The sequence below is a fragment of the Sciurus carolinensis genome, chromosome 12 (assembly GCF_902686445.1).
Source record: "Sciurus carolinensis chromosome 12, mSciCar1.2, whole genome shotgun sequence".
Taxonomy (NCBI): Eukaryota; Metazoa; Chordata; class Mammalia; order Rodentia; family Sciuridae; genus Sciurus; species Sciurus carolinensis.
In genome coordinates this window covers 44,050,547-44,075,872 of record NC_062224.1, presented here as the reverse complement: position 1 = coordinate 44,075,872, position 25,326 = coordinate 44,050,547, and the positions used below count along the sequence as shown (strand labels likewise).

Genomic DNA, 25,326 nt, shown 5'->3' with positions numbered 1-25,326 from the left:
TTCTGTCTTTATAACAGAGAAAACATCATCCGCATGTGGTTTCCCAGTAATTTGTATGCTGTTAAACTTAATAGACAAGTTTCTTATCTTGACCACAATTAGTATTATTGATTACTTTCTCATTTTTGAAATATTATTCTTTTGGTTTCTGTGAATTATGCTCTATTGGTTATTGTTTTTACCTCTTTGACTATTTCCTTTTCAGTCTACTTAAGCAGTAAATGTTGGCATGCCTCAAGATTTCATCCTATGACTTTATTTTTTTTTTCTCTGAACTTTCCTTAAGCAATCTCATTCAGTATTACTTTCATGCTGGTAATTTAGAAACAATTCCAGACTTGTTCTACTACAAATTCAGTGGATCAAAAACAAGAATTTTGTACTCATTTTCTAGTGTTCCCTATCTTAGTCAATGGTGGTACCATTTATTCAATTGAGTAAATCAGAAAAGGAGTAACCATCCTTGAAACTCACTTCCATCTCTCCTAAATATTCAATCCATTTATGAGTCCTTTTGGTTTTCCTTCCTAAATGTGTCTGCTTATCTTTGTTTATACCATTTATACTTTAGTGCCAGTTAGCACCTGTCTAGTATTCCTGAAATTCAGTTTATGTATTCATAATATCTAGGAGGAATCCTTACGATACAACTATATTTCTGAACTAGAATTCCAAGTTTCTCAGTGTTTAAATCTGTAGTTACTTCTTTTGAGTATTTTCTTAATTTGGTGCATCAGTTAATTGTCTAAGTGCACTATCTTCTGCCTTTCAAGGAATGTTTCTTGGTTGATGGATCATGTTTAACATAAGATACCTGTTATGAGTATTACTGGATTAGAATTTGTGTGTAAGGGGGTTAGGCTCTCAAGGGATTCTTATGCATACTAACATTTGAAAATATTTCATTTATCTTTCTACTGATGCTGGATTTTATTGTCAGTACATGCTAGTGAGGTTAATGACTCTGATCATGCTGCATTAACAGAGATGTTGAAACCTTCAGAGGGTATGGTGTAAGGCACCATTGAAATATTAGATGAGCCTTTTCAGAGCTGTTCTGCTAGAACCTGTGCTGCATAGTTCTTTTTGATGAAGTCTTGTAGCTGATAATCTCACTGCCTGTTTCTCATTCCTTTTGCTCTATGCCATCATTCCTTCTCCTAGAAATGACTTCTGTTCAAATTAAATTCACACTAGAAAATGTAATATATCAGTTACAGCTTAATCAAGAGACAAAAACCACATAGTAATTTGATTAGGCAAAGCTTAATATAAAGAATTGTCATAGTAGAGGAAATGCCTATTAAAGAGGTAAAGAAATCTAAAAGAATATAGCAATAGAAGATCTAGAGAGTATCCTCTACCCTCAGGATACTCTTCCAAGCAGAGCACTCTAGGAAGAAACAAATGTAAATACCCCAGATCCTCCTCTCTGGGCTAAGATCCAGATCTCTTGAAGAGGGAGTAGCTGTCATTACTGGGTGGCAGAAAAGTTTGCTTGGTTGCCATGCTGGTAGGACTTAAACTCACTGGGAAGGTGTTCATGAGGATGGTACACTGAAAGTTACTCAGTGGTGCTGGGAAAAGACATCTTCTAGGGAGATACTATATCTCTTGCTGGGAAGTTGTGCATAAGGTTCTGTTCTGGGGAATTTTGCAAAGGAGTTCTGGGAGCAGCTAGCACAAGAATGTGCCACATCATGGCTCTTCTGTGGGATCATGCCTTTACCAGTAGGATTTCATAGGTCTCTGACTTCTTTTCCCAAGTTCCACATCCCTATCTATATCTTCCATATACTTAATCTCAGACTTGCAGTCTCCATGCAGACTGATAAATACCAGCATTTCCTGTTGCTGTGTTCTAATCCCATTCTAGGTAGTCATACTATGAAGAACTTGTTCTAAATGTTTAATGCTAGAATTTCTCTTTGATAGGCTTTTACTTCTTCCCTAAACCTCCTGCGTTCCTTCCTGTTGTTAGAGGTATCTATATGTGTGGATCTCTGATATTATCCTGTCAAAACGTCTTCTCTTCCCCACCAGTCCCAATTGCTATTATGTTTTTCTTGGTTTCTTTCAGGGTTATGGTTTCAATATGAGATGTGCCCCAAAACTCATATGGATAGTGCAAGAAGACTTAGAGGTGAAATGATTGGTTTATAAAAACCTTAATCTAATCAGTGTGTTAATCCTCTAGTACAGATTAACTGAGTGGTAGCTGAAGGCAGGTAGGGTATTGAGGGTGTGCCTTAGTGGTATGTATCTTGTCCCTGGAAAGTGCAGTCAGTCTGTTTGCCAGCCTGCCTGTCTTTCTCTCTCTTCTTTCTGGAACTATGTTCTGAGCCTCCTACCTCTGCTATACTTTTTCACCATGTTCTGCCTCACGTTGGGCCCCGAAGAATGGAGTTGACTGTCTGTGGACTAAGATCTCCTAAACCATGAGCCCAAAATAAACTTTTCCTCCTCTGATAGTTCTTGTTAGGTCTTTTGATCACAGAAGCAGAAATCTGACTAAAACATTCACTGTGGCTTTTATATGCTCCTTTTTGCTAGACTTCCTTTAAGTAGGCCTATTACTTAGAATACTAATTATGATGTGTCAGCTTATTCTATAAATGTAACTTATTCTCCCTATTGCCTGTTGCTTGTTAGCTTGGTCTATTCCAAAGGGTTTGAGACTCCCAAAGGGGTCTTAGTTTTTTTCCATGCAGACTGATAAATAACAGTTCCATGGACACTTACATGTTAGCTTTGGGGATTTGATAGTACAAGGTATTAGTCTTTGAGAGCAAATTATTTCTGTGATTTATCACAGTAAGGATATTTTTAGAAAGAATTTAGGTGAAGCAGCTATTTTAGAATTCCTCATAAATATTTTGAGTTGCATTTATTATTATTGGACTTGCTTAAAATTTCTGTATATCAAAAGTTTAAACAGAAGATTTGATATGTTTTGACACATAAACCTCCTTATTGGGCTATAATTCTATTAATAGATAATTGCTCATATATTTTTAAACTATTGTGTCAGCATTTGACTATATATATGTAGAGAGATGAATAGATGTAGATAAAAGTAATATAAAATTACTCAGATTTTATAAAGGAAATAGTGAAATTTCTTTGAGATGTGGGAGAAAATGGGTATTTCTTAAGTAATTTGTTTATTTTATTATTTTAGCTCAGTAAAGACTATAGTCTTTTAGAAGCAGATCTTCTAGCACCTGAGAAAACAGTGACTTTAAACATTTCAAAAGTAGTAACACAAATGCAAAAACTTGAAGAACTGAAAAATCAGCTTTTACGGAGGCCTAAATACGCCTTGAAAGACACGCCATGTAAACCCATGTAAGTAAAATATAAGAATTAATTGAATTAAAAGAAATAAGAAGAGTGTATAATTAGCATTGAAGATAGGATAATCAGTCATATATTATCAGTATACACAGAGCTTCTAAATCACATCAGAAGGCCTATTTAATTTTTCTATTTGAAATTTTTAATAATCTGAAATAGCAGTATATGCTATAGTAGTCACCATATATGATTAGTGAAATTCAAATTCAATTTAAAAAATCAATTTCTTGGCTACACTAGCTACATTTCATATGCTTAGTAACCACATATGACTCTTACTAGAAAGTCTGCTGGGAAATGTTGGATCAGAGGAACCCAAAATATTGTAGCAGTTCCAGAGACTGGTTAAAACAACATTTCTGCAGCAGCAGGATATTGAGGTAGGAAGACTGGGAAAATGCTAGTAGGCAACTCCAGGTATCTGTCAACCAGGTAAAAATCAGAAATATCAGTTTCTAAAATAGAGAATTAATAAAAGGAATAGACTGTGGCAGCACTGGGCACATGGTGTCTCACCTGGGGAGGGAATCTCCCCTCCAACAAGTCAAAAGAAATTCTCCCACCCAGTTTGATAAACAAGTGCTACTGTCCAACAAGTTTGTAATCTGAGAGCAAACAAGATCAGATAGCATGAGTTGAGCAGGTGCAGGAGAAAGTTCTGGCACTTTTTAGGGAGATAATGGATGTGGGGAAGTGAAAGTTTGAAAATATTCTTCATTTGGACTTCCTGAGAAAAAACTAGAAATCCCTTTAGTACCTTCAATACCTTTGCTTTTCCTATTTCTCTATTTTAAAAATTTTGTCTTTTCTTCTTTATCGATATACTTGCCTTTTCCCCCCACATTTTTATTTGGTGCATTATAGTTGTATGTAATGGTGGGATTTGTTGTTACATATTCATACGTGTGCACAATATAACTGTATAATTCGGCCATATCATTCCTGAGCTATTCCTCCTATCTCCTCACGTCACACTCCTTGGTCAGTTTCCACTAGTGATTTTCTTTTCATTTTCATGAGGTCCACCCCTACCTTTCTTTTCCTTTTTCCTCTCGAGTTTCCACATGCGAGAGAAAGCATGCAACCCTTGACCTTCTGAGTTTAACTTATTTTACTTAACATAATGATATGGAGCGCCATCCATTTTTATGCAAATGACATAATTTCATTTTTCTATATGGCTGAATAAAACTCTATTATGTAGATATACCACATTTTCTTTATCCATCATTTGCTGATGGACACCTCGACTGATTTCATAGTTTGGCTATTGTGAATTGTGCTGCTATAATCTCGGGGATGCGTGTATCACTGTAGTATGATGGTTTTAATTCTCTAAGATAAATAGCAAGGAGTAGTACAGCTGGATCTTATGGTGGTTCCATGCCTCCATACTGGTTTCCATAGCGGTTGTACTAATTTAGTCTCACCAAGAGTGTTAAAGGTTTCTTTTGTACTAGAGGATGTTCTTCCACATCCTCTTAGCATTTATTATTATTTGTATTCTTCTTTCCCATGTTTTTAATGGGTGCATTATAGTTGTGTATATTGGTAGAGTTTCTTTTTCTTACATATTCATACATGCACACAATATATCAATATAATGTGGCTATTATTACTCCCTGGCATTTACCTCTCTCCCAACTAACCTCTTATCCCTTGATCCTTTCCTCTACTGATCTCCCTTTGATTTCCAGGAGATCAGCCCCCACCTTTGCTTTACCTTTTCCTTTCTAGCTTCCATATATGAGAGAAAACATATGACCCTTAACCTTCTGAATTTGACTTATTTCACTTAACATGATGATCTCTAATCCCATCCATTTTCCTGCAAATGAATAAAACTCCATTTTGAATATATAACACATTTTCTTTATCCATTCATCTGTTGCTGGAACCCTGGGCTGGTTCCATAGTTCTATTGTGAATTGTGCTGCTATAAACATGGATATGCATGTACCACTATAATAAGATGTCTTTGATTCTTCAGAGTAAATACTGAGGAGTGGTGTTTCTGGGTCACATGGTGGTTCCATGCCTGATCTTTTAAGGCACCTCCATGCTGATTTCCATAGCAACTATACTAATTTATAGTCCTACCAACAATGTAAAAGTGTTCCCTTTTCTTCACATCCTCTGCAGCCTTTATTATTTGTTTTCTTGTTGAAGACCTTCTCTTTATCTATTGAGATGACTAAGTGATTTTTATCCTTAATTCTATTTATGTGGTGAATTACATTTATTGATTTGTGTTTATTAAACCATGCTTGCATCTTTGATAAACTTGCTTTTTGAATACCCAAGACAAAACAGCCACTTAGGCTTCACTTTCCTCTGGATCAGTGGATGTTCAGGCCATGAATCAGTCTGAACACAGGAATGTGAGATTCAGAGTTGAGAGTGGGTCTGGACAATGGGAGCCCAGACTAGTGGGAGCTTCTGATCTACTAGTCTGTAGAGCAAAGAACAAAGGATGGTTTCATTTGAAATTGGCTGTCTGACTCTGGGATCAGGAGAATAATTGATAGAGTATAGAACTGGGTTGGATCAGGGTTGAGTGGAAATCCTTGTCACACTTACACTCCCACCCCAGCCATACTAACAAAGCTATTTTGAGGCTGTGATCCCCTCTGAAACAGACAGTGTTATTCCATAGGTGCTGCCCGGCAAGGAGGAGGTGGCAGTTTGGGGGCATAGCAGAGAACAAACGGACAGCATGAAGTTTGTGTCACGCAAACTTTCTCATTATCGGGAGACTCTAAAATCGAAATCTCAGAAGGAAATGTCTCTGTTCTAAAAAACTCAGCAAGAAGAAAACTGAATCTCTTTATTATTGTTGCACAAACTGCTCAGTGTAAACTGATTTCTAGTGTCTTCCACATTTTGTTCTTCTGTTTTTTTCAGTTCTAAGTTAATATATTTTGCCAGTTGGATCCTCTTTTATACCTCTTTTCTTCTATCTCATCTCCATTCTTAATTGCTTTCCTTCATTCTCTTTTCTCTCATTTTATTTTGTCTCCTTTCCCTTACCCATCCATTTTCTTTCGTGTTTTTTCTTTTTTCTCTATTTTCTTAAAAAAATTCCTTCTACTAATTCATTTTACTATACTACCAGTAATGCTTACTCTTTATAGTCTATCCTAGATTATTTTTCACCTACTTTTCTCTTTGGATAATAGAATTGCAGAGATCATTAGTAATAACTTTTATAGTTTGTTGATATGATTTGCTCTTAAATTACCTCTGTTCCTAGTGATTACTCTTCCCTTTAAAGTGGTACTAGAGATTGAATTTAACACTTTCATTATGCTGATCATATGTGTTGAACCCACAGTCCAGAGATTATTGTAAATAGATAACTATGCACTAAGGGACCCACCACATGAAAGAGAAAGGCATCTATATCAACAGATATGCAAATATAGGAGGACTTTAGAACACATAAGGAAGCAATAAACAGAACACCTCCAAAAATCAATAAACAGAGAAGAAGATTTACAAGCAATCAACAGATATATGAAGAAATGTTCAATCTCTAGTAATAAAATAAATGCAAATCAATATTACCCTAAGATTTCACCTAACTCCAATTAGAATGACTGTTATCAAGAATACAAGCAACAATATGTGTTGGCGAGGTTGTGGGGAAAAAGGCATTCTCATACATTGCTGGTGAGATTGCAAATTGGTGCAACCACTCCAGAAAGCAGTATGGAGATTCCTTAGGAAAATTGGAATGGAACTACCATTTGACCCAGCTGTCCTGCTCCTTGGCCTATACCCAAAGGACCTAAAATCAGCATACTACAGCAGCCACATCAATGTTCATAGCAGCTCAATTCACAATAGCTGGATTATGGAACAAAAGTAGATGCCCTTTAATAGATGAATGGATAAAGAAACTGTGGTATATATACACAATGGAATATTATTCAGCCATAAAGAAGAATAAAATTATGGCATTTGCAGGTAAATGGATGGAGTTGGAGAATATCATGCTAAATGAGATAAGCCAATCCCAAAAGACCAAAGGCTGAATTGTTTTCTTTGCTAAGTGGATGATGATACATAACATGATGGGGGAGGGGTAAGGGAAAAATAGAGGCTTGTGTAGAGGGGACTAAATAATATTTGAATGATGATTGGATAGCAGAAGAATTTGGGAGAAATAAAAATTCTTACAAATAGCATAGTGATACAAGGTATCAAAATATCTATGACAGTATAAAAGCAGTTCTAAGAGGAAAATTTATAGCATTGAGTTCATATGTTAAAGAAATTGGAAAGATCTCAAATAAATACTATAATATTATACTTCAAAGCCCCAGGAAAAGAAGAACAAATCAACACTAAAGTCAGTAGAAACCAGGAAATAATTATAAGTAGAGCCAAAATCAATGAAATAGAGAATAAAAAAATACAAAGGATCAATGAAACAAAGAAGTTTTGAAAGGATTAATAAGAATGGTAAACCCCTTGTCAAATTAACCAAAATAAGAGAGAATATGCAAATATCACCCCAGATACTACTGAAATTCAGAGGATCATCAGAAACTATTTTGAAAATTTATATTCCAATAAGCTAGAAAATCTTGAAGATATTGACAAATCCTTAGAGACATATGGCCTACTCAAATTTAACCATGAGGATATAGAAAGCCTAAAAAAGATCAATATCAAGTAATGAAAGTGAAGCAGCTATCAAAAACCTTTCAACAAAGTAAAGTCCAGGACTGGGTGGATTCTCAGTCAAGTTCTATTAGACTTTTAAAGAAGAACTAACCCTCCTCAAAATATTCATGAAATAGAAAATTAATTGTATGAAATCAGTATCACCCTAATACCAAAATCAGACAAAGATACTTCAAAGAAAGAAAACTTCAGGCTCATTCCTTGATGAACATAGATTCAAAAATTCTTTTTTTTAATTGTAAACAAATGGGATACATGTTGTTTCTCTGTTTGTACATAGCGTAAAGGCATACCATTTGTGTAATCATAAATTTACATAGGGTAATGTTGTTTGATTCATTAATAAAACATTGGTAAACCATATACAAAAGCACATTAAAAAGAATGCACTATAATCAAGTGACTTTCATTCCAGATGCATGGTTGGTTCAACATATGTAAATAAATAAATGTAATTCACCACATAAATAGACTTAAGGACAAGAATCACATGATTGCAGAAAAAGCATTTGGCAAAGTGCAACATCCATTCGTTTTAAAAACACTAGAGAAACTAGGGATAGAAAGAACTTACCTCAACATTGTAAAGACCATATGTGACAAACCCAAAGCCAACAACACACTGAATGGACAAAAACTGAAAGCATTTCCTCTAAAAGGGGAACAAGACAAGGAAGTCCTCTTTTACCACTCTAGTCAGTCAAGAGAAGGAAATTAAAGGGATATGAATAAGAAAGGAAGAGTTCAAGTTATCTATTTGCCAATGACAAGATCCTTTATTTAGAAGACCCAAAAATTCCACCAGAAGTTTTCTAGAGCCAATAAATTTAATAAAGTAGTAGGATACAAGATCAATGTACATAAATCAATCACTTTTGTATTCTGCAATAGTGAACCTACTGAAAAAGAAATTAGGAGAACTAATTATTCACAATAACCTCAAAAATACTGGGAAATAAATTTTACAAAAGATGTCAAGGATCTCTACAATTAAAACTATAGTTTTTATTTCTGAAGAAAGAAATTGAAGTAGGTCTCAGAAGATGGAAAGACCTCCCATATTCTTGGATGGGCAGAATTAATATTATTAAAATGGCCATACTACCAAAAGCATTACACAGATTCAGTGAAATTCCTATCCAAATACCAGTGACATTCTTCACTGGATTAGAAAATCAATTTTAAAATTCATTTGGAAAAATAAGAGACCCAGAATAGTTAAAGTAATTATAAGCAAAAAGAATGATGCTGGAGGCATCACAATACCAAACCTCAAAAATATATTACAGAGCTATAGTAACAAAACAGCATGGTAGTAGCACCAAAAAAGACATGAAGACCAATGGAATAGAATAGAAAACACAGATAAAAACCCCCATAAGTCCAATCATCTGATACCAGACAGATAAAAATACTTGCAGAAAAGATAGCCTTTTCAACAATTGGTGCTGGAAAAACTGGAAATTCATACATAGAATAATGGGGTGGCATCCAATTAAAAAGCTTCCACATAGCAAAGGAAAAAATTAAGATCATGGGGAGAGAGACTGCAGAATGGGAGAAGACTTTGCTACATTCTCCTCAGATAGGACATTAATATCCAGAGTATATAAAGATCTCAAAAAACCTGACACCAAATCCCCAAATAACTGGATTGAAAAATAGGCAAAAGAATAGTCATTTCTCAAAAAAAGAAATACGATTGGCCAAAAAATAGATGAAAAGATGTTCAACATCTCTAGTAGTTGAGGAAATGCAAATCAAAACTACATTGAGATTTCATCAAGAATTCAAGATTTTTTTCAAGAATACATAAATATTGGCAAGGATGTAGGGGAAAATGTACACTCATACGTTGTTGCTGGGGCTGCACATTAGTGCAACCAAACTAGAAAACAGTATGAAATTTCTCAAAAAACTAGGAATGGAACCATCATATAATCCATCTATCCCACTCCTTGGTGTGTATCCAAAAGATCTAAAATCAGCATACTATAGGGATACAGCCAAATCAATGTTTACAGCAGCATAATTCACAATAGCAAAACTATGTAACCAACCAAGTGTTCTTCAACAAATGAATGGATAAAGAAAATGTGGTGTATATACTGAAGGGAATACCTGCCATAAAGAAGAATGAAATTATGGCATTTGCTGGTAAATGGATGGAAATGGAGACTATTGTGCTAAGTGAAATAAACCAGACCCAGAAAGCTAAAGGTTGAATGTTTTCTCTAATTTTCAGAGGCTAGCCCAAAATAAGGGGAATAAAAGATAGAGAAAAAAGAAAGAAAGAAAAGAAAGGAAGAAATAAAGGAGGGAAAGGGGAAGATTCCATCAAAATAGAAGAAAGATCAGTGGACTAGATGAAAGGGAATGAGGCAGGAAGGAGAAGGAATGGAATAAGAGAACAGTAGAATGAAGCTGACCTAACTTTCCTGTGTATGTATATATATGCCACAGTGAATTTCTCCATCAGGTGTATCCAGAAGACGTTAACTTAAAAAAGCTAAAAATAACTAGAAATGTCAGTGGAGTAAAGGGAAGGGAACAGGGGAAGGAAAGGGGGCAGGGAAAGGGGGAAATACTGGAGACTAATTAGAACAAATTATGTTCCATGCTTTTATAATATGTCAAGATGGATCCTAATGTTACGTATACTAAAAAGAACCAATAAAAATAAAAGTTAACTCAAAAAGCATAGAAGTTCTTTTATTATATTTTTCTACACACAAAAATATGCAAATAATAAAAAATGATGGAAAGGATGTGGAGAAAAAGGAACACTATTATATTATTGATAGTATTGTAAAGTAGTACAGCCACTATGGAAATTAGTATGGAATTTCCTCAAAAGACTAGGCATAGAATCACCCAGATATACCACTGCTTGGTACTTATCCTTAAAGTCATCATCCTACTCTGATACATGCATACTCATGTTTATAGCAGCACAATTCACAATAGCCAAACTATGGAACCAGCCTAAGTGTCCATCAGTAGATGAATGGATAAAGAAAATGTGGCATACATACACAATGAAGTTTTATTTAGCCACAAGGAAAAATGAAATTATTGAATTTACAGGAAAATGGATAGAACTAGAGACCATTATGTTAAGCAAAATAAGACAAACTCAGAATGTCAAGGGTTGTGTTTTATATGTGGGAGCTATAGAGGAAAAAGGGGGGAAAAAGGTAGGAGTGGGGTCTGATGAAAATCAAAGGGAGATCAATAGAGGCAGAGGAACCAAAGTTTGATAGGGTTGGAGGGAGGGGGAAGTGCTGAAGAGTGATATTGGTCAAAATGTATTGTTATCTTGTGTGCATAGAAGAATAGGTAATCGCAAATCCCATCATTATGACAAATATGATGTACCAATAAAAAACTTCACATTAAAAAGCAAACAAAAAGCAAAAGAAACACAAGTTACCCAGTCAAATTAATTAAAAATACATATCTTAAAAGTTGAGATACAACACTCAACCCTTACTAGAATTTCTAATTTTTTCTCTAACCTGTGTGAACTACTTAAATTAAGAACTCTTGGGCTAGGATTGTAGCCCAGTGGTATAGTACTTCCTTTTTAAAAAAATTTTTTTTTAATTTTTACAGATTGCATTTTGATTCATTGTACACAAATGGGGAATGACTTTTCATTTCTATAGTTGTACACAATGTAGATTCACACCATTCGTGTAATTGTGTACGTAGGGTAATATCTGTCTCAGAAATAAGTATCATTATCCAATTTTACAGATAATTATGATCAAAGAGGTGATGTATTTGCTGAGTGCCAAAGCTGGGAAGTCTCAGAGTCTTTATTGAAACCCAGATCTATTTTACCCTGAGTCTTTTCATTTCACTGTTGTGATATTGTGATTTACAATAAGAAATATATATTTAGTTTTTAATTCTGTTTCCTGGCAGACATTGTGATTTATAATAAGAAACATTTATTGCTCTTTGTACCTGTTTTCTGGAACACACATAATAAAACCACTGGACTCTCTCTCTTAAAAAAAAAAAAAAAGACTGTATCTGGTAGAATACAGTTCTAATTAAAAGACTGTGGCTGGTGGGTGAGGGTTGTTGCTCAGTGGTAGAGCACTTGCCTGGCATGTGTAAGGCACTGGGTTCAATTCTCATCACCACATATAAATAAATAAATAAATAAATAAATAAAAGGTTCATCAACAACTGAGGAAAAAAAAAAAAGACTGAAGATCCCTGTGATCTCTGTTTACCTGATACCACAGCAGCTCTGCTTAAGAAAAAAATTAGAGTACACAGAACATTATGTTTTATATGCAACATGTGAATAGTGTCTAGGATAGTCTATTAGGTGTGTGTACAAATATTTTATAAAACTTATAATTTTATAAAGAAAACTAGTTTTTAAAAATATTTTAAAATCAGTCTTGTTCATATTTTAGAGCATAATCTTACCAATAGCTTTTGAAGTTAATTGTCCAAATTTCCAGATTCCTGACTGAACCAATTCCATTCTATAGGTGCTTCAGTCCAAATTTCCAGATTCCTGACTGAACTGATCCCATTCTGTAGGTGCTTCAGTGAGCTCACAGTTGGCAAGGACTAACTGCTTCTCCAGCTCTTCTATCTAAAAGAAGAGCACAAATCAGTCAATGTCAGTGGGTCATAAAATACAAGCATGGTCTTTGGAAAACAAATAGCATTATATTGGGGGCAAAAATAAAAGTTTATAGTGATCTGTTTTGCAAAGTCTTATAGGCTTAAGATTTATGCAGAATTTAGCCAGGAAAATCAGACAAAATGAAATATTTGGTACTGTTTGGTTTGGACATTGACTGTAATACTCCTTTCTTATATTAACTCAGAGTTTATGTTCTGTCAAGATGTGTTCTGTAATTTGGTATCTAAGGAAGTTTGCTGTGGCACAGATAACATGCTTTAGAGGCTACACAAATGAACTGTATTATACTTACAAGAGCTATTTTGTTTTAGAATATTGTTTCAATAATAAAAGACACTGAAAATAAAAGAATGTTAAAAAAAAGACAAGATACAGATGACCAATGAATACATAAAAAAATTCTCATCTTTAACCATTAGGAAAATGCAATTCAAAACTACACTGAGATGTCATCTCACTTCATTTAAGAATGGCAATCATCAAGAATATAAATAATAATAAATGCTGGTGAGGGTGCAGAGAAAAAAAAAACATACTGTTAGAATTACAAATTAGTACTCACACTATGAAAATCAGCATGGAGGTTTTCCAAAAGACTAGGAATGGAAACACAATCTGACCCAGCACTCCCAAACTTAGGTATTTATCCAAAAGAGTTAAATTCAGCATACTATGGTGATAGATGAAAACCTATTTTTAGCAGCACAATTTTCAGTAACTAAATTGTGAAACCAGTGTAGTTGTCCATTGACAGATTAATGCATAATGATAATGTATTAATGTATATATGTATATGTAGTATATGCATAACATATATATATATGTGTATTATATATATGTACATATATGTAATAGAATTTTTCTCCGCTATAAAGAAGAACAAAATTATGCCATTTGCAGGAAATTGGATGGAACTGCAAAACCTATTAAGTGAAATAAACTAGGCTCAGAAAGGCAAGAAGCATATGTTTTCTTGAGAATTTGTGGGAGCTAGAGAAAGAAGTGAAAAAGGAATTTTACAAAAGTAGAAGTAGGGGACCAGTAGTTAAAGGAAGGGAATTAGGGGGACAGAGGAGGGAAAGTTGAGAGGAGGTACTGGGGAATGAAATTAACCAAATGTTTTATTTATTGAAACTTCAACAGAGATGATAAAGAAAATCTACCAGTATCAGCAGACAGTTGTGAAAACATACGGCAGAAAATTGAAGGTGATAATATTTTTTACATGTTCAATCTTTATAGGGTTTCCTAAAAATATTTTATACATTTTAAGTCTTTACAGGGTTTCCTAAATATACTAACATTTTTGAGATTTACAGTTAAAAATTCACAGCAATAAAAACTTACAACTGTAAATTTAAAAACTATTCAATACTGAGATTGGTATTTCAGCCCAAATTTTTTATGTTCTAGAGTCTGGGAAAATACAAAATGAATATTATACAGTTTGGTTGTTGCCCCCATGAAATTCTCAACTTACAAGGACACAATCAGTAACATTTTAATACAGTATAATCATTTTAATGATTTACCGTATGCATCATTTTAATACAGTATAATGCATTAAAAAGATAGTGTACTTCGTAGTAAGTTCACATAAAGGAGGGATTTGTTCAACCTAAGGGATTAAGAAGAGTTTATTAAAGCTTAAAGGATAATAGGATTTATTCTAGCAAAGGAGGAAAATATTTGGTGTTTTAAGAAGATGAAAATAGTTTGAATAAACAGCACGAATAAAGAATTGGCATTAGAGTATGAATGACAGACGGGGTAAGGTAGGGAAGAAGGCCTAGACATAGAAGGATCAGGTGCTGTGCTAAAGTTCTTGGACTTGTATCATATGCAATAGGGATTTATTGAAGATGAAGGTTTTTATTTGTAGAGAAGTGATATTGTTGATTTAATTTTAGAGAAATGATTTAGCCACATTGTAGAAGCTAGATTTTGATTTAGATGTGTGATAAATACCTATTTTAGAGCACTAATAAATGGGAAGGAAAGGGACAAATCTGAGAAATAATTACTTGATACAAGGCAAATTTTGGTAATTAAATATGAAAGGAAGGGAGTTTAGATAATGATGGTACTATCAACTCATAGATATGAATGTGAGGGAAAATAAGTTTTAATGGGAAAATGATGAATTCACAATAAGTTATTACATACATTCTTTTAGATACTACGGTTTATTGCCTGATTGGAAGGATCCGTAGTGTTGGCAGCTATTATTTTTTTTCTCTTGAGTGCACTATTAAAGCTATAACATCTAAAGTCATTTAGTACATATAATTGCTATTCAAAATTTATAGTGACTGGTACACTTTTAATTATTGCAGAATTCATAAAAACCCACTCAATAGAAGATGTTTTAGATGTTTCTGAGACCGAAACACGTAAGTTGCTATTAATTTAAGCATCATTGTGTTAATAGCCTTTGTCAAATACATTCATTTCTATAATTTAAAGTAATAATTATTATGGTAACAATACATATTCCCTGAAGTTAATAGCAGCCATACACTTGAGCTAGCCATCAAGGAAGAATTGAAATTCTTAGTTAAGGCTGCCTGTTACCATAGTTAGATTCAATTTTGAGGAGTGCCATGCTGGTTCTTGGAATGAAAGTTTTGATTGTGGTTGTAACATACTACTGAAGGATCAGCAGGCCTTTGAGTTGGTATAGTGATATATTTAAGACATGGTTTATAGATCTCAATATTAGGAATTATATATCATCTCAAATATACTAAATCTTTTCCACTGAGAACTTGTCAGTTCATGAATATAAAGAGCAGCCAGAACATGTATTGTTGGGATCTTTAGCCCCCTTGCTCTTCTTGACCAGCAACAAGGGAAGGGAGCACTCCCTAACAAGGCCAGACCAGGAAAGGAAGGGCCGACTGCCTGCCTGCACCCAACCCTCCTGGTGGAGAACAATCAGACGTGTCAGGGAGACCAGTCACAGCAGGAATTCGTTTATTGAGGAAGTCACACAGCTTTTATGTAGGGTGAAGGCTAGGCGGGAACCAATCAGCTTAAAGGTCAGCAAGGCACAGGGGGTTCACGCAGGCGAGAGTCCCTTAGGACTATATGGCAAGCATAAGCTGATCACGTTCGTGGAACTGTTGTTAACCAATCCCTGACAGTGGTCTGATTTATTGTCACTAACTTTTGAAATCACCTTTGAGGCCTTGATCTTGCTCACCCACCAGGAAGTAAGGAGTCAGCCTGAGTTAGTTAACGTGTCATTAGTCCCAACATTTCCCCATTTTTTGTTTTATATTAAGGGTGCGTCTGTCTTAGGTTGCCCCTGGGAGGGTCTTACCTGTCATGGAACATCACCCTAGCAATTTGGGGGTCCGCCTTACTCAAAGGTGTGCCTATCTTAGGTTGTCCTCCTCTGAGGATCTTACCCGTCATTGACTACCACCTTAGCACTTCAGGCGGGCCCCTCAGGAGGAGCAGGGCTTAAGGGAGAGACACTTAGACCCCATTGTCCTGATACAAGTGATCCATGATCCTATAGGGCTCCCAATCATCATTATGGAGGGCAGTATAATGCTGTCAGACCACCATGAGCTGCACAGACTTAGTCTGGCTTTTCAGGAAATGGATAAGCTTACTGATTATGCAATCCTCAACGGTAAACACAAGGATAATGGTGATTAGCGGTCCCATAAGCAGGAGGAGGTAGGGGAGCCACCCGTGTAACCCAGTCCAGAGGAAATTAGAGTAGAGCTCACTCCTGACATTCCAGATCTTCTTGTAGGTTTTTGATTTTATCTTGTGCAATGCCAGAGCGGTTGGCGTAGAAACAGCACTCTTTACCAAGGAACAGGCAAAGCCCTCCTTCCTTTGCCGTTAGCGGATCCAAACCATGATGATTTTGCAGAACGACAGCGGCCAAGGAATCATGTTGCACCGTAGATCTAAGATGGTACTGGCAACATATTGCATATCGTCAATTATCTGTTGAGAAAGCTTATTATAGAGAGCGAGAGATGTGCTTATGCCTGAAATTCCTGTCCCTACTCCTGTGGCCACTCCTATCCCTAGTAGGAGGGGTATAGCATTTATTGCCCTTTTTGCTTGTGGGTTGGAGTGCTCCACAGATGGTATTTGAGGTTCCTGGCGGGCACCCAGATAGGGTTCGGTTCTCCAATTGGGAACACACATCTAAAACCTCTGCCAGCACTTATGAGCGGGTCAGGGCCACGCCAGCATCCAGTTAATGGATCTTTCCATTGGACATCAATCTTAAGGTAAGGCACTTGATTAGCCCAGTGTCGTTGGAAGGCAGTTAAGGGTTGATTTTTTGAAAAATTTAAAATATTTAAAGTAAGCATTGCTATTCTTAATTGATCATGGGGGTTATTTCCCCTTTTTTGTTTTATTAGTTGATCTTTTAAAGTTTTATTATGTCTTTCAATCCCTGTGGTGTGTTTAATATGCCAATTGTTGAAGAATTCTTGTAATGATTTACTTGTAAAACAGGGCCCAATATCTGTTTTTATCTGTTGAGGCAAGCCTAAAATGGCAAAACATTGTAAGAAATGGCTTAAGCATGCTTGGCCTTTTCACCAGAGTGAGCAGTGGCCCAGCAGGCATGGGAGTAAGTATCAATGGACATAAATATATATTTTAATTTTCCAAATGGTGCATAATGAGTCGCATCGGTCTGCCAGATAATGTTAGGTTGTAAACCTCTGGAGTTTACCCCGGGGGATTGGAGAGGTGGAATCTATAAGAAAAGTAGGCAAGATTTGCAGGTTCTTACAATCTTTTTAAAATCGTTTATGGGGACCAAAGGAAACTTAAGATGTAACCCTCTCCAATTTAAATGGGTCAGGTCATGAAGGCCTTGGGCTAGTTGTAAGTCCTGTTGAGGTTGGGCTGTAGCTATTGAGGTCCATGATGTGGCTAACTGGTCAGCCACAGCATTGCCTTGTGTAAGGGAGCGGGTAGATTTTGATGTCCTCTTAGATGCTGTAAGAATATGGGTTCAGCACACTCCTTTAACAAGGACCGTACCAGGATCATATCTAACTTGATATATGAGGAGACCAATGTGGGTAGCAGGTTTACCACATATAGGCTATCTGAGAAAAGATTCATGGGTTTCTGTACTTGAGTTAGGGCCATAGCAATTGCATATAACTCCTTAAATCGTGCTGACCCGATAACTGGTTCAAAATGGGTAATCACGGGGCTGGGAGATAGCTCAGTCGGTAGAGTGCTTGCCAAGGCCCTAGGTTCGATCCCCAGCACCCAAAAAAAACAAAACAAAACAAAACAAAACAAAACAAAAAAACAAAATGGGTAATCACTTCCTCTTTCACTAATCTGGGAGAGAGAGGGTAAATTACAACAGCAGATCCCTTTTTTCCTCCATCTGTGAATACATTTACAGCTTTAGGGAGGGGTTTAGTGGAAAAAAGTATAGGGAGTGCCCATTTCAGTTTTGAAAATGAGGACACCCATTTGATTGACCCATAATGGCAATCAATCTTCCCTAAGAAGCCCTCCAATGCACAGGATACTCTATTGTTATTCCTTTGAACCCATTCAAAATCTGACAGGTGATAGGGCACTGTCAAACCATCAGGCTCTTTTCCATAGTGCCAAAGGGCAGTATCCTTGCCTTTAATTATAAGGTCAGCCAATTGGTGAAGGTGAGTGTAGACCCTAGAAGCCCCCCCATGACTGTGTGTATCCATTGAAGGGGCTCTCCCCACTGAGTTAGGGCTGCGGTAGACAGCTGAGAACTGGGGAGAATTCAGAGGCTAAGGGGGTCTTCAGGCTGGTATCAAGTCAACCGGGTAGAGTTAAGGGCTACTTGTATTTTTTGGAGTATATGTTGATGGTCTTGAGTTAGGGTAACAATGTCTATAGGATCTTTGTCCCATAGCAGATCAAAGCCATGGTCAGTTGAGCCATGGTCTCAACTAATTAAGCTCCCCTAATAACTTTTGTAAATCAACCAAGGAATAGGAGGATTGGAGGAGTAATTAAGGCTTAAGGGGACAAACAGAATCCAATTTGAGCTCAGTTCCCAGTATCTTGAAGGGAGGGACAGTTTGGACCTTATCATTAGATATATGTAGTCCTCCTTTCTCCAAAAAGCCTTGGAGTTCCTTGTATGCAGAGCTTAGTTGTAAGGCATCAGTGGCTCCTATAATAATATCATCCATATAAATACACAAGGTAATTTGTGGCCTTTTTTGTAGGGGTTGAAGGAGCTCAGAAACAAAATGTTGGCAAAAGGCAGGGCTATTAACCATGCCTTGGGGTAGAACCACCCATTCATAACGTTCATCTGGCCCTTGGTAATTGGTAGAGGGCACTGAGAAAGCAAACTTCTCACAATCATCTGGGTGGAGTGGTATTGAGAAGAAACAATCTTTGATATCAATAACAAGAAGAAGCAAAAGATCTCTTGGGATAGAGGGGATCCAGGGAAGACCCCTTAAGGGGTTCCTACCGGAACCATACAACTACTAATTTTCCTAAGATCCTAAAGCATCCTTCATTTTCCTGATGTTTTTTGGATTAAAAAAACTGGACTATTCCAGGGGCTTAGAGATGGTCTGATATGACCTAAGGTCAATTGTTTTTGTACAATATCTCTTAAATGTTGGAGCTTATTTTGGGGTAATGGCCACTGTTCCACCCATACTGGGGGACCTGGGAACCTTTGGATGGCTGGCGTCATTGGAACAGTGGCCTTTAGGATTGGGGGTGTGGCCTTACCCAGGGGGCTGGGACATTTTGCCTAGATGCCTCAAAAAGAGGGTCCCTTCCATAATTACTAAAAGGGTCAGGCAGATTGAACTGTTGTTCATATTCCTCCTGCTCAAGGAGGTCATCATGCACTGCCTTGTGATCAGTCATTATATAGATCTCAACTTCCCCCAAAATATCTTGTCCTAATAGATTTGCAGTACGACCTGAGGCTACGAGGGGGCGCACGTCTCCCTGGGCACCGTCCATATCCCACCATTCAAGCCAATCTTTGGTCTCTTCTGATTTAGTATCACCTCCTACCCCAAGCAACTGGGGGCCAGGAACCAACCTCCATTGAGGTGGAACTTCCTCCTTTCTTAACACAGTCCTATCCGCTCCAGTGTCAATGAGACAACGGAACTTCTTTCCCGCTATAAAAATGTCCATTTTTGGCCTGACCCCAGGGACAATGGGAACAGTCCAATGTGCCTCAGAGGGGCTATCAGGGGAGAAACCTCCTTTGTGTGATGGGACTAGAGGGTGCCCCTTGATTAGTTTAAAAGTTTCCCCTCAATGTCAAATTTAGATTTGCAATCCCTCTGCCAATGGAATCCCTTTCTGCATCTTGGGCAAGGCATCTTGGGGGTGGCCAGCCTCTGAACTGAACCCGTAGAGCATCAGAGTGGAGCCTCAGAATGCACCCGACCAGTGGAGCAATCCCTCTTGAAGTGGCCTGGTTGCCCGCAGCCATAACATACTCCTTTGCCCTTAGTTGCAACTGGTGACAAGGCTGTTGTGAGAGCCTCAGCAAGTGAGGCAGTTTGGGCCTGTAGGGCTGCAACCAAGGATTGAGACTGATGTGCTTGTGTGCCAATATCTTTGGTAGCCACAGTCCACCTTCCCATGGAGCGATCTTTCATCCCTGCACAGGCCAATTTGTGATCAGTAGTCATTCCTTCCCCAAATAACATTTTAACAGCTTTAGTTAGGTCCAATCCTGAGTGGTACACTGCTGGTGGGTAAGGCCCTGGAGGATGGTTTCAGCCCAAGGGGAATTGGGCCCATCCTCTGAAACAACTTTCTTAAGTTCCTTTAAATCTTGTGCCTCCCATGGGTACCATATAGCAGACCAGTTACCCCCTGGGTTAGCATTTACCGGGGAAGGCCATACAGGGAGGGGAGAGGTTAGAGTCAGTGAGTTCTCTCCCAGTATCATAAAATGGCCACCGGGAAGATTTCCCGTCATCCGGACAAGATGGTGGCAATGAGCCTCCCCAGGGCAGAAGTGGGCCCTCGCTATGTGTAGAGGCTGGCTGCCCTCGTGGTTCCTTTGGATGGGTGGTAGTAACCATTCCCTAGGTGAGGATGGCCAATAAGGAGGAGAGCGAGGGCTTTCATTGGAGTCTGATGTGGCCTCAGAATCAGATGCACGGCCATGGACATGTTAGAAGTACCAAAAATGATATCAAAGGGGTCGAAGTGCTCTCCTTTAAGATCCTCAACCTTGGGAGGAGCAGATGGAGATGGATTGGGCTCCTCATTAAAGGTCTCCCAACATTGTTTTACTATGTGGCAAGTTTCTGGAAGAAGATGCAATGGGAGGAGCTGGCGGTTCTTTAGGTGGCGGCTCTTTGGGGGGAAACTTGGAGCCCCCATTGGGAGTCCTGGAGAGAAGCAGGCCTTAAGGGCGGATAATGTAGGGTAGACTCCCAATGGGGGACCCTCCCCTAAATTGATTTCCCTCTTCCTAACAAGTTGTTCTACATGATCCCATGTGGACCAGTCAAAAAGATTAGCAGCAGGAAGCCAAGGGGCCACCCAAGTAAAGGTGTCCCAGGCTTTTTCCACCTGTGTATCAGACAACTCAAGGCCCCTACTTTTTAGCATAAGTTTAAGAGCCTTGAGTGCAGAGCCATCATATGTGGTGTGCGTTTGCCCCATCCTTTCAGGGATGCCCTTACCTCGGAACTCACTTAGCCCGATCCACCGGTACTTTAGGTTTTGTAGCTGCTCCTCCGCTTTGGCCGAGGCTTCTTTGAATCAGCCTTGAGGTGCCCCACATTGGGTGCCAAATGTCGGGGTCTTTAGCTCCCTTGCTCTTCTCGACCAGTGACAAGGGAAGGCCAGACCAGGAAAGGTAGGACCGACTGACCACCCGCACCCAGCCCTCCAGGTGGAGGACAATCAGATGCATCAGGGAGACCAGTCACAGCAGAAATTTGTTTATTGAGGAAGTCACACAGTTTTTATGTAGGGTGAAGGCTAGGCGGGAACCAATCAGCTTAAAGGTCAGCAAGGCACAGGGGGTTCACGCAGGTGAGAGTCCCATAGGACTATATGGCAAGCATGAGCTGATCACATTAACCAATCCCTGATGGTGGTCCAATTTATCGTCATTAACTTTTGAAACTGTCTTTGAAGCCTTGATCTTACTCACCCACCAGGAAGTAAGGAGTCAGCCTGAGTTAGTTAACGTGTCATTAGTCCCAACACTCTCCTATCTCCTATTTATGCTTATTTAGTTTTCACATCTATTGCATGAGTTATATTAGCATAGAACTTTAACTTGTCATTTTAATATCTTTTTTTTATAGTAGACACTGCTTCAGTGACTAAGCGATTAAATGTGGTGTTGAAAGTATTTGAAAATCAGTCAAATATGTTGAAAAGGTAAACTTTTAAAACAACTCTTTTTTCTAATCACAACATGGTTGAATGGACAAATAATATGTGGCATATACATACAATGGATCATTATTTATTCTTAAAGGAAATGCTTTATCTATGCTATGACATGTATAAAACTCGAGGACATTATACTCAGTAAAATAAGGCAATCATAAAAAAACAAATACTATATGATTCCCTTTACACAAGGTATCTAGCGTAGTCAAATTTTTAGAGACAGAAAGTAGAATGATGATTGCCAAGGGACAAGGATGAGGGAAGATGGGGAATTATTTTTTAATTATTTTTTTAAATTATTTTTTAATGCTTTAGTTTTATATAATGAAAATATAACATGACTAAATAGTATACTTAAAATGGTTAATATTGTTAATTGTTTTGTGTGTGTGGTACTGGGGATTGAACCCAGGGCCTTGTGCATATGAGGTAAGCACTCTACCAGCTGAGCTATATCCCTAGCCCAAGATTGTTAATTTTATATTATGTGTATTTTACCAGAGTTTACCATAGTTTACCACAGTTTACCAAATAAGAAAAATTACAATGATACAAAATGTAGTTTGTGTATATTCTTTTCACTTTTAATTTTAATTAATTGTAATTTAATTTATTTAATTCCTCTTTTAAGTAAATGTATTTTTTTCATTGACAAATAAAATCATGTATATTGTTTTGATATATGTGCATTGTAGAGTAACCAAGCAACGTAGCATATTCACCATCCTCATATTCTTATCATTGATTTTGTATGAGAACTTTTAAAATCTACTCTCTCAGAAATGTTGAATTCTGCAGTATATCATTGTTGGCTATGGTCCCCATGTTGTAGAATAGATCTAGAATTCAATGCCTCTATCTAACTGTATTCTTTTACCAACATGTTCCTATTATCCTCCAACCCTGCCCCTAATTTGAAACTTTTTTTTTTCCCACTAGGGAATGAACCTAGGGTCTCTTTACCACTGAGCTACATCCCTAGTCCTTTTTATTTTTTGTTTTGAGACAGGGTCTTGATAAGTTGCTGAATTTCTTGCTAAGTTGCTGAAGTTGGTCTTGAACTCATGATCCTCCTGCTTCAGCCTCCTGAGCCAGTGGGATTACAGGCATCCACCATCACACCTGGCTTAATTTGGAACTTTTTGAGTGCCAACATGATGCTCAAAATGTTTTGGATTTTGGAACATTTTAGAATTTAGATTTTCCAATTAGTGATGCTCAACTTGTTAAGTCTACACTAATATTCCCAAATCTGAAAAAGCCTGAAATCTGAAATACTTCTGGTCTCAAGCATATTAGATAAAGGAAGCCCATAGTAAATGAATTTATCAAGGCTGAATATATATAAGATCAATAATCAAAAATCAATTGAATTTCTATATACTAGTTGTTATAGATTGAATGTGTCCCCCAAAAGGTTTACCTTGCTACTACAGAGTAGCCTTTTTGGAAGTAACATTGTTGCAGACACAATTAGTTAATATGAAGTCATAATGGAATAGGATAAACCATTAATCTAATATAACTGATGTCCATATGAGAACTGGAGAATACAGATACACATAGAAGGAAGACTTCCAGGTGATGGTCCAGGCAGAGGTTGGAGTTTTGCTTCTACAATCCAAGGAATGCCGGAAGCTAGAAGAGGCAGAAAAATTTCTTCCCTAGAGGTTTTAGGAGTGTAGCCCTGTCAACACTTTAATTTGGGGTTTTAAATCTTCATGCTGGGGAGATTCAAGATGGTAGTGTAGAGAAAGGTTGCATTCTTAGTTGCTCCATGGTTTGGGAATCAAGCAGTAGTACTGCTCTTCAGTGAGGTGGATGAAAGAGGAATTTCACTAAAATGTACTATTAGACAGAGTATCTTAGAAACCCAGAAATTTGGGTACTTTAAACAAAGAAGAAAGAAGAAAGAGTACAATAGAGCTGAGCAGCAGCAGTGGTAGTGGTGCTGTTCACCACAGAGGGAGGAAAAACAGAGAGAAACACAGATTTGGTATAGAAAAACCTAAGATCAGAAAAGTGTCTTGATCTTAGCTGATCCAGAGACTGCATTGTGCATCGGTGCTTGAAAAGTGCTGTTTTTCAACTGGCCACAGAGAGCTGGTGTGGGAGCCATTTTGAAGCAAACGTGCTGCAGCTGCTACTGCTTCAGGGGTCAGAAGATCATAGCAAACACTGGCACACTGTCCCAGTAAGCACCTACTGTGCAACTTGGGAGAACATGAGTGAAACAGGCACAGAGATTGTACCCTGTGGGATTCACGTTGGAAAAGTGAAGAGGAGACCGACTTGGTTTTCCTTTGAGTCTGGCAGTTCATATGACCAACTGAAACTGGTTGAGAATCTGAACAGGCAGATGTGAATACACTCAGGGACTAAGCCTGGGAAAGCTACGCTTCTGGGCAGCAGAGTGTGTGGAGGATTAGCTCATCTGCCCTAGAACTAGAACTTTTGGGAGGCTCCTGAGATCCAGACTCCCAACAGAGATCAGCAACTGCTAGGCCCTAGCAGTGTATTGATCTAATTTCTCCAGAGCAGACACCATCCAACAAAGCCCCTGATTAGACTTAATCGCCAACTTCCAGAACTCCCATTTGTAGAACTCTGCAGCAACTCCACCTTGGGAATGAACCAATCTTTGTGGACAAAACCCCAACTGACAGTCCTTCCCACTTCCTCCTCCTACCTCATATATGTGAGAAAAGAAGTTGAGTATTATTTCAAATCAGCTTGAGTCTTAGACCACTCCAACTGGCAGCTCAGAGAGCAACACAAACAAGGAAGGGATTACCAATTCCCAGTACCTGCTCTTGCTCTCAGTACATAGCTCATGAAGAAATGGAATGGAGGAAAGTTGGGCATGACAGTGACTATCCATTTTCATCGACTATTTTGCCCACTTCAGTGGAGATGATGCCATCATTTTTAATTAAGAATCTTTTTCTACTCTTTTCTTTTCTTTCTTTCTCTCTCTCTCTCTCTCTCTCTCACACACACACACACACACACACACACACATACATACACACACACACACACATACACACACACACACAGATGGATTTATTTCTGTGCTGATTAGTTCAGGTACATATATAATATGCATATTTGTTTTCCCCCTCATTTGAATTAATTAATTTATTTAATTTAGCTTTAAATTTTTTACAGACTGCATACTCATTGTTCACAAA

General features: G+C 37.6%; 1 protein-coding gene across 1 annotated transcript in view; it reads left to right on the top strand.

Annotated features, from left to right (window-relative positions):
• The window catches only part of LOC124962025 (coiled-coil domain-containing protein 7-like), a 114,271-nt gene that overhangs the window by 50,733 nt on the left and 38,212 nt on the right, over positions 1–25,326 (top strand). Inside the window, exons 7-10 of the mRNA XM_047521111.1 lie at positions 3,182–3,348; positions 13,868–13,932; positions 15,061–15,117; positions 22,042–22,117. Of these exons, the coding sequence (XP_047377067.1) occupies positions 3,182–3,348; positions 13,868–13,932; positions 15,061–15,117; positions 22,042–22,117 (365 nt within the window). The remainder of the gene's footprint in view (positions 1–3,181; positions 3,349–13,867; positions 13,933–15,060; positions 15,118–22,041; positions 22,118–25,326) is intronic.